This window comes from Marmota marmota, unplaced genomic scaffold (assembly GCF_001458135.2).
Source record: "Marmota marmota marmota unplaced genomic scaffold, marMar, whole genome shotgun sequence".
Lineage (NCBI taxonomy): Eukaryota > Metazoa > Chordata > Mammalia > Rodentia > Sciuridae > Marmota > Marmota marmota.
In genome coordinates, this window is record NW_025999928.1 from 849,047 (window position 1) to 859,829 (window position 10,783).

The window sequence follows — 10,783 nt, forward strand, 5'->3', positions numbered from 1 at the left end:
CTTAGTGCTTGGTGTATGCTCTGATAGGAGCAGGGTCCAAGAAGCAGCCTCTGCAGGCTCCGCAGCCCTGGTCCAGGGCGGTTCCGGGAGTCGGAACTCGGCCGCCCCGCGCTCGGTGTTCGCTCCGATAAGATCAGGTTCTAAGAAGCACCCAGGCACTGAACCCTAGCAATCTGTTTGCAAGCCGCAGGTGAATGGCAGCCTGAAATTACCTGTTCTATGGCTGAATGAGCTGCGGTCAGTCGAAAACAGGGATGGTGACGTCAGCTTTCCAACATGGTGGCTGCTGGCCTCCTCTGTGGTCTGACCGGTGTGGAGAACCGAGATGGACCGCTTCCTTCCCCTGTCTCGAACCCAGAATTCAGCCCTGAGTATGGTGCTTGCACGGCTGGCAGAAACTGCAGCGCTGTATCCCTGCGTCCCTATCTCCTCGTTTCCCAGCGCGCGCTGCAGACTCTAGCCGCGGGGCGATTTGCTGAATAAGCAGTGTTACCCTCCGTGCGACAAACCTCTCGCGTTTGAGTCCCCGTAGCCGATCCTCGTGCGATGGAAATCCTTCCTCCAGGTTCCGGAGCACCCCACTATTGCTGGAAATTCCTAACAAGATAGCCTTTAGCCGTCCTGACTTGTCATACTCCCACACTGTGACACAGCACACGGGGGCAATGCACTCCCCTCGCCGCCATCTTCCTCTCTCCTTATTTATTTATTTTTATGTGGTGCTGAGGATTAAACCCAGGTTAGGAGGTTGATAACTAGGCGAGCGCTCTACTGCTGAGCCACAACCCCATCCCGGGTTTGAGGTTTTTTAAAGCCATCCTTAAAACCAGTTTAACATTCAACTTTCTGATGCCTGCTAAGTTATGTACCACTTACTTATTTGTATTTGGCTTCCAAGATTTGTTGACATTGTTTCATTCTTAGGTTTTTCTTCCCCTCTGAACTCAGGATTAAACCCAGGATCAACTTGTATATACTAGACAAGCTCTCTACCACTGAGCTACATCCAGAGCCCTTATTTTCTATTTTGATACAGGGTTATGCTAAGTTTTATGACTTTTTAAAAATTCATTTTGGCCAAGAGTGATGGAACATGCCTATAATCTCATCTATTCCATCTACTCAGGAGGCTGAGGCAAGTTTGAGGTCAGCCTTGGTAGCTTGGCAAGATCCTATCATAAAGGGTTATAGCTCAGTGGTAGAGCGCTTGCCTAACATGTCTAGCATGTGTGAGGCACGGGGTTTGATCCTCAGAACAATATAAAAATAAATAAAATAAAGGTATTGTGTCCATCTACAATTGTGTGTGTATATATATATATATATATATATAGAGAGAGAGAGAGAGAGAGAGAAAGAGAGAGAGAGAGAAGGAAAGGAAAAAAAAAAAAACCCTGTCATAAAATTTAATGAAAGGGTTAGGGATGTAGTTTAGTGGTAGAGTGCCCCTGAGGTTTAAACCCTAGTACCAGGAAAAAAAATTCATTTTGCATGGAGTTTTAGGGTGTTTATAAATGTTTTCCCAATACTCGTCATCCTTACCACAAACATATTTTATATTTTTCTGTAAAATTCCAAACTTACTATTTTTATTATCCTCTTTGGCAAAATAAGAATACCTTAATTTCCTTGTGAATTCTTTTTCTCATTTTCTACATTTTTATTAACTAGAATTTTAGATCTAGCTTATTGGCTCTTAAGATACTTTTTTCTTATATCTGTAATGTTTTCATTTGCCACACTATATTTAAGGGGATTTGATTTTAGAAAATGCTGATTAGTAATATTGGGCTTTTCAACCTAGAAGGTCATTTTTTTTTTAAACTTTAAAATAAAGTTTCAACCATTATCTTTTTTTTTTTTTTTTGTACCAGGGATTGAACCCAGGGGTGAGCCACATTTTAAATTTTGTATATATACATGTATTTTGACAGGATCTTGCTGAGTTCCTTAGGGCATCGCTAAGTTGTTGAGGTTAGCTTTGAACTCCAGATCCTCCTGCCTTAGCCTCCTGAGTTGCTAGAATTATAGGCATGTGCCATCACACCTGGCTCAACCATTATCTTTTTATTTTTCTTTTTGCCATATTGGGGATTGGAGCCCAGGGTTTTTGCACATACTAGGTAGGTACTCTACTACTAATCCATGCCCCTAGCCCTTCAGTCATTATCTTTTAAAAAATATCTCCTTCTCTGCTAGTTTCTTCTTCTAAAGCTGTAATTATTTCACTGTTGGAACCTGTCTTCACTACTTCTTAGCTTTCCCCCGCCTCTTTGCTTAATTTATTAATCTTTCTTTCTTTTTTTTTTTTTGGTACTGGGGATTGAACCCAAGGCCTTGGGCATGCAAGGCAAGCACTCTACCAACTGAGCTATATCCCCAGCCCTATTAATCTTTCTTTGTAGTGTGTTTCAGGTACTTTCCAATGCATAAATTCTCTATTTGTCTTTAGTATTCTCTTTAAGAGTCTTAATTTTAGGGCTGGGGTTATGACTCAGTGGCAAAGCACTTGCCTTGTACATGTGAGGCACTGGGTTCTATCCTTAGCACCACATAAAAATAATAAACAAAATAAAGATACTGTGTCTATGTATAACTAAAAATATTTTTTAAAATTCTTAATTTTAAATTTTTTTCTTTAGGTTTGAATTCTCCTACTTGTATCTGCTGCTGTGGCCAATGATTATGATTACAATTTTCCTGGAGTATATAATTTTGGTTTGCTGGCTCATGTTGAATAGAAGTTTTTCCACTTTTGTTTGGTTTTGGAGTTTTCTTAGTTTGGTACTGGCTCTATGTTGGTTGTTTTATTAGGGATTTTTATTTTTATGAATAGCCCAATTCTGAACCATCCTGTGTATGTTATGTACCCTCATACATGCTATGCAAGCCCAGTTTCTATCCTCCAGGTGCCTCTGTTTCTTCTACAGGCCACAGGTATGTTTTGGGTAGGATGTTGTTTTCCATCAATTCCAGCAAGACTTCCATTCCGGTTTTGGTTTTTTTGTCTTGTGCAAGGTATGCTGGACGTTGGAGCTTTAGTGACACTGTTTTTTATCTAAGTCCCCTCCCTATTCCCAGTGGGCTGCATGGTTTTAGTGTCCATTACCACTCTTGAAATATCTCCTCTGTTCCTGACAATGAAGATTTTGCTCTTGTTATTGAATGTAGCCATGTACTTGAATTTTTATGTTTCTTTTATGTCCTTCTGGGGGACGAAGTTTTATGTTTCTCATATGTCTTTCTGGAGGTCCTTCATGAATATACATATAATTAAGAATATGATTATTTTTCTGTATTTCATGTACAAAAGTTAGCATACTGTATAACCTGTTTTATGTTTTACTTTTTGTGACAATCGGGTATTTTCATTTGATAATTCAGGGAGCTGATTTAAAGACTCTTGGTTTCTTTGTTACAGAGACTTGTCAATTTGACACTATATCGTTTCTTATCTTTTTTTGTCTCCTCTCCCAGTTGCTTACAGTGTTGAGAATTGAATCCAGGGCATTCTACCACTGAACTACTCCCTAATTCTTTTAAATTTTAATTTTGACAAAGGGTCTTACTAATTTGCTGAAGCTGACTTTGAACTTGTGATCCTCCTCCCTCAGCCTCCCAGGTAGCTGGGATTATAGGCATGTACCAGTGTGCCTGCCTCCAACCCTTTTTTTTTTTTTTTTTTTTTGGTATCAGGGATTAGACCCAGAGACTCTTAACCACTGAGCCACATCTCAAGCCTTTTTATTTTTTATTTTGAGATAGGGTCTTGCTGAGTTGTTGTGACTAGCTCTGACCTTTGCTTCTCCTGGCTCAGACCTCTAAACTGCTGGCATTACAGGAATGTAGCACTACGCCCAGCTTTATTTTCTGTGATGGGGCAAGGTCTTGCCAGTTCTGCCAGGCTGGCCTTGAACTTTGAATCTTTCTGCCTTAGTCTTTCTAGTAGCTAAAATTATGGGCATGTGCTACCCACCCTCAACTTCACGTTGATTTTCATCACAACAGGAAAAGATCTTCTTACTTTTGAATTTTTCCATTGATTTCATATAGAATTAAAAAAAAATATATATATACATTAAACATATATATGTGTGTGTATATGTATATACATATATATATGCTCTTAATCATTTTCTTCAATATAAAGATTCACCAGTTCCATAATTAAAATGACCTAATGTCCCTTATTTATTTATTTATACAGGGGATTGAACTCAGGGGTGTTTTACCACTGAGGTACACCTCCAACACCTCCCTCCCCTTTTTAAACATTTTCTTTTGTAGATGGACACAATATCTTTTTTTAAAATTTTTTTGTGTGGTGCTAAGGACTGAACCCACAGTGTCTCACTATGTTGTATAGGGCCTCTCTGATTTGTTGTGGCTGGCCTTGAACTTTCGATCCTCCCACCCCATCCTCCTGAGCTGGGATTATAGGCATGCGCCACTGTCACTAGCCATCTCTATAAATTTTAATAGTTTATTAAATTAATAATAATTCATTCTATGGGTTCCTGAGAGCTATGTGATTATATATCCTCTTTTATGGGTCTTTAAAAAAAATTTTAGTGATAACAAGGACTTATCTGGCATTTACTTGTGCTAGGACAGAAATATAGGACAAAAGAATAATTTAAAGGCAATGATAAGGAGTCCATGTCACTGAGAAATATGAGAAGATGTTTGGCAGTTTCAGCATCAAGAATAAACTGAAGTTTTAGTTTTCTCTCTTTGCATTTGTCAGGGGTGCATTATACTTCTTTCAGTTGTTCTTACAGAGATACAGTATAAAATAGTTTTGTTGCTACGGTATAGCTTAAGGTGAGTTAAGCTAGCATTTTCAGAGTTCAAGCTCCTAAAATCTCAGGTAGGTGTATTATTTTCTTGTTTAAAACCTTATGAAAAAGTGTTAGTTTACTAATTTCAGTGACATCTAGAATTTTATCCAGTGTAGAAACTGGTTATACAATCTAAAATACAAATAACTAAGGGTTTTTTGTTTGTTTGCTAGGATTGAACCCAGGAGCATCTGAGCTCCCCAGCCCAGGATTTTAATTTTATTTGGTACTGAGTCTCAGTAAGCCAGGCTGGCCTTAAACTTGAGATCCTCCTGCCCCAACGTGCAGAGTAGCTGGTATTATAGGCATGTATCATCACACCTGGCTATAGTAGGTATTTTAATAATATAGTTTACATTCCCTAGGTCTTACTATGTGCCAACTGCTGCTTTTTCTATATTAATTTAATGTTCATAGCAAATCTAAAAAGAAAATGCTATTATTATTATTTTACAAATCAGATAAGTAGGATACCTTGAAGTTGAACAACTTGATCACAGAATTTATAAGTGAAAGATTATCTGGTACTACAGTTATACTGAGAATTACTGCTTGTGTCCTCCTATCTTTAATTTTTATGAGGTAAGTATAGAAATTAGGAAACAGGCTAAGAAAGAATACCTTTCTCATAGTCACTTATTTCTGTTTCTCTCACTCCAGCTTCATGTTTTTATTCTGTGTAGCCTCTGTTCTACCCTGAATGACAACAGGATTCCCAAGAACCGTACTATCAAATTCTTGCACCCATGAAATTAGGCCCACAATTCTTTCTACAGTTTCATCTTTTTTTTTTTTTTTTTAATAATAGGGATTGAACTCAGGGGCACTCGGCCACTGAGCTACATCCCTAGCTGTGTTTTGTATTTTATTTAGACACACGGGGTCTCCCTGAGCTGCTAAGCACCTTGCTGAGGCTGACTTTGAACTCATGATTCTCCTGTCTCAGCTTCCCAAGCCACTGGGATTACAGGGATGAGCCATTGTGCCTGGCTCAGCTACATTTTATAACCCTTAAGTGCTAATTGTCTTACCTCTCAAGGCCATTTCTGAGCAGTAGAGGGTTTGAGTACTCTATTGAACTACCAGTTCTCAATCCTGTTATCAAATTCTGTGCTTTTCCAAGTTAGTTTTCTTACAGATAGATTAAAACTTAAATAAATTCTCTCTCTTAAATATCTTCATTTTCCCAGGTATACATCTATAATTCCAGCATCTTGGAAAGCTGAGGCAGAAGGATTATGAGTTCAAAGTCAGCCTCAGCAATTTATTGAGGACCTAAGAACTTAGCAAGACCCTGTCTCTAAATAAAATGTAGAAAATGTCTGGGGATGTGGCTCAGTGGTTAAGCGTCCCTGGGCTCAATTCCAGGTATGAAAAATAATCTTCATTTGTAGGAGACATAAATTCAACTTTTGTGAATACTTGATGGATTAATACTTACTGTTTTGCTTATTTGCCTGACAGGGCTACTGAGAATGTTTAGTGAAACAAATAAGATGTTTTATATCAGCTCAGTCTGCTGTTATTTTTCTTGTTAAAGAACTTATAAAAAAGTATCAGTTTACTAATTTCAGTGAAGTCTAAGACTTTAATCCAATGTAGAAACTGATCATACAGTCTAAAATAAAAATAACTATAGGTTTTTTTGTTATAACTTTATTCTTTTTTTTTTTTGAGACAGGGTCTCATTAAGTTGCTATATCCCCAGGTTTTTTCACTTTTTTGAGACGACATCTTGCTAAGTTGCCCAGGTTGGCCTTGAACTTGGTATCCTCCTGTTTAAGCCTCCCCGGTAGCTGGGATCACAGGTATGCACTCCTACATCTGGATCATGTAATTCTTTTTTTTTTTTTTTTTTATAGTAGATGAACACAATACCTTTATTTTATTTTATGTGGTGCTGAGGATAGAACCCAGTTTCTCACATGTGCTAGGCAAGTGCTCTACCAACTGAGTTATAACCCCAACCCATGGATCATGTAATTCTTAATGCTATAAGATAGATGTTGTCATTGACACTTTATAAATGAAACATCTGGGTTAGAAAAATTATGAAACTTAATTTAGATCATATAGCTCTAATTTGACAGCTTTCAACCTTAAGTATATCTGTCTCAAATGTTTTGCTTTTCTCATTATACTATCAGATTATTCTGATATTTGAATTTGATGAGTAGAAATTCAAAGATTTATAAGATGTTAGAGAAAAATAGAAAAGATATATTGTTTATATGTATTTGTACATTTTAGAGAATAGTAGTAGCTGTAATTAAATGTACTATATTATCATAATATTTAATTTTTTTGTTTTCAGGTAACAGAAATGAGTGTAACTGGTATTGCTTCAAGAGTTGAAACCTGGCTGTTAGCTACGTGGCATGTTAAAGTACCTCTAATGTGGCTGGAAGCTTGTATTAACTGGATCCAAGAAGAAAGTAATAATGTTAATTTGAGTCAGGCACAAATAAACAAACAAGTATTTGAGCAATGGCTACTTACTGATCTGAGAGATTTGGAACATCCTCTTTTACCTGATGGCATTTTAGAACTTCCAAAAGGAGAATTGAATGGATTTTATGCTCTACAGATTATTTCCTTGGTTGATGTAAGTCAACCTGCATATTCCCAGATACAGAAGTTGAGAGGAAAGAATACAACTAATGATTTAGTTACTGCTGAAACACAAGTTACCCCCAAACCTTGGGAAGCAAAGTCTTCACGAATGTTGATGCTGCAGCTAACTGATGGAATTATACAATTGCAGGGAATGGAATACCAGTCTGTTCCAGCTCTTCATAGTGATCTTCCTCCAGGTACAAAAATTTTAATTTATGGAAACATTTCTTTCCGTCTTGGTGTTCTCTTGTTGAAACCAGAAAATGTAAAGGTTTTGGGAGGTGAAGTAGATGCTCTTTTAGAAGAATATGCACAAGAAAAAGTACTTGCAAGATTAATTGGGGAACCTGATCCCGTTGTTTCAGTCATACCAAATAATTCTTGCCAAAACATCCCCAGAGTTACAGATGCTCTAGATCCTGCCTTAGGACCTTCTGATGAAGAACTCTTGGCAAGTCTTGATGAAAATGATGAACTTGCAGCAAATAATGACACCTCCTTGGAAAGGTGTTTCAATACAGGTAGTTCCTCAAATACTATTCCCACAAGACAACCAGGTATTGAGCCAGGATTTGTTGTTTCTCCTAGACCAAAGGAGAAACCACCAAACCAATCTGTGCATTTCACTGATGGGGAAGTAGATGACTTTTCACTGGAGGAGGCCTTGCTTTTAGAAGAAACTGTCCAGAAAGAACAAATGGAAACTAGAGAATTGCAGACATTGACTTTGAACAGAAACAAAGATGAAAACATAGAGAGATTTTCACATAAACCTAATACTCTGCATGACTTTTCTTTGATTTACAAACAAGAAAATAGTAAATGGAATGAAGAACATTTATCTAAACAAGGGACTCATGAAGATAGGTGTTTTGGTAGTCCTTCTGCTAGAGACAAAAACAGCAGTGTTTTTTTGGATCATTGTAATGTGTCCTTAGCCCATGATTTTACAAGAAAAGATAAAAACTCAGAGACAGATTATAAAATAAAACAAATCATCAGCCGTTCAAGTAGCTATTCCTTAAATGATAAAATATTAAGTAAAGAACTGGTCAATGATGTATCGAAAAAAAGCTCACAAATTTCTAATGAAAATGGTTACCATTTACATACCTGTTCTTTACGTTCCTCAGAGACTAGCACTGATTTTTTTACTGGCATGGATTTGTATTCACCACCTTTTATCTATTTGTCTGTTCTAATGGCTAACAAACCAAAGGAAATTACTACAGTGAAAATCAAAGCATTTATTGTAACTTTAACTGGAAATCTCTCAAGTTCTGGTGGCATTTGGAATATAACTGCAAAGATTTCTGATGGTACTGCATACCTCGATGTAGACTTTGTAGATGAAATACTTACTAGTTTGATAGGGTTTTCCGTACCAGAAATGAAACAGTTAAAAAAAGATCCTCTTAAATACCAAAAGTTCCTAGAAGGTTTGCAGAAATGTCAGAGAGATCTAATAGATTTGTGCTGTCTAATGACTATTTCATTTAATCCTTCCTTGTGTAGAGCAGTGGTACTTGCATTACAAGATGTTAATATGGAACACCTTGAGAACCTAAAGAAGCGGTTGAATAAATAATTTACTAAAATATATTGCATGCTTTTTTGTTGTTTCGTTTTTTTAAGACAGTGTCTTGCAGTGATGTCCAGACTGCCCTCAACCTCATGATCCTTACCCATAGACCCCTGAGTAGCGAGGATTATAGGATTGGGCTACTGTACTCAGCCTTAAAACAGTGTTTAAGGACATTCAAAACAAGGAAATATTTAGAATTTATTCACAATTTTATTTTTGAAACTTTATTTTTATAGAAAGAAAAAGTGAAGTTTCATAGCGTATTTCAGTTTAAAATATTTAATCATGTTTGTTATATGTGTAGGGTTTTTTAAACATGAATTTTTTATAGTATAATTCGGTGACTCACTATTAATAAGTTTTTTTTAAATTAGTGGATTATTTAATGAATATCAATATTTTGACCTTTTTTGTTGTTGTTGTTGTGCTGGGGATTGAACCTAGGGCCTTGTACATATGAGGCAAGCACTCTACTGAGCTGTATCCCCAGCCCAATAAATTTGTTTTTATCTTATTTCATGTAGAATAATTGCAAAGTATTGTATTGATGTTCCTGAGGAGTCCTATTATTGAAGTTAATAAACAAGTAATTTTACCTCTAATATGTTGAGTACCTAACATTTGATTTGTTTGTTTTGTTATTCTTAGGAAAAAAAATGGATTAAGATATCAGGCCTTCAAATGCAAATTGCCATGCTGATTTTTTTTATACCTTTATTTTATTTATTTATTTTTTTTGTGGTGCTGAGGATGGAACCCAGGGCCTTGCACACGTTAGGCAAGCGCTCTACCACTGAGCCACAACTCCAGCCCATGCTTTGCTAATTTTTATTTTGCTAATTTTAAATATTTGTCTGGCATATTAAAAGTAACCCTTACTAACTTGATACTTCAGAGATTACATTGAATGATTAAAATGCTTTATTTAAGGAGAATTTATTTTAAATGACATTGAAAACTTCATCATTATTAAGTACTTTATCAGATTAGAAGAGGTATTTTCCATGTCGTTAGATGAATTAGCTATACCTATATGCTTTTCTTTAGTTTTGTTGCTAAGTGCTGATTGTTTTGAATGGAGGCTTTTAGCCGTTCTTCCACTTTGCTCTTAGAAAGTTACAGAATACAAGACACTAGTATGGCAGTATGTAAAAAAGTGGATGTGTAACCGATGTGAATCTGCAATATGTATACGGGGTAAAAATGGGAGTTCATAATCTGCTTGAATCAAATGTATGAAATATGATATGTCAAGAGCTTTGTAATGTTTTGAACAACTAATAATAAAAAAAATTTTTAAAAAAAGAAACAACTTACCACAGCCGCTATAGTAAGAAACAGAACTATAAATATTCCAAATATTCTTTATTAAAATAATTTTAAATTGAAATTAAAGCCATTTCCACAAAGAAAAAAAAAAGTTATACTTGAGAGTTAAACTTACATTAATTAATCTTTCAAAGTTTTAAAGTACCTTGAATTTTAAAATGTTAAATAAATGCTTAAATAATCAAATGGAGACACTGTGCTTACATTAGTGAAAATAGCTTGATAGGAAATATATGGAAGGTAAATACTTTTAAAATGATAACAGAAAAAAGATTTTAAAATACTTTCCATTGTTTGAAGAATGATAATCATAGTTCAAAGCGTAAGAATACAGAAACTGCTGATGTATGCTCTAATAATCTTGCATGTATACTTGTGTATCTCTTTTAGTATAAGAGAACTAAATGGGATG

The 10,783-nt window shown here is 36.0% G+C and overlaps 1 protein-coding gene across 7 annotated transcripts in view; it reads left to right on the forward strand.

The window, feature by feature from the left end:
• Nucleotides 1-9,059, forward strand: part of Rmi1 (RecQ mediated genome instability 1) — a 26,450-nt gene extending 17,391 nt beyond the window's left edge. For 4 of the 7 annotated variants that reach the window (XM_015506089.2, XM_048800429.1, XM_015506090.2 and 1 more), the window contains one exon: nucleotides 7,156-9,059. In XM_015506089.2, coding sequence (XP_015361575.1) covers nucleotides 7,165-9,045 — 1,881 coding nt within the window. In that variant the 5' untranslated portion in view covers nucleotides 7,156-7,164 and the 3' untranslated portion in view covers nucleotides 9,046-9,059. Of the gene's footprint in view, nucleotides 1-4,290; nucleotides 5,172-6,161; nucleotides 6,210-6,586; nucleotides 6,650-7,155 lie in introns of those variants that run through there. The other 3 variants (XM_048800430.1, XM_048800432.1, XM_048800431.1) reach the window with 3 other exon arrangements.
• The last annotated feature ends 1,724 nt before the right edge of the window (nucleotides 9,060-10,783 follow it).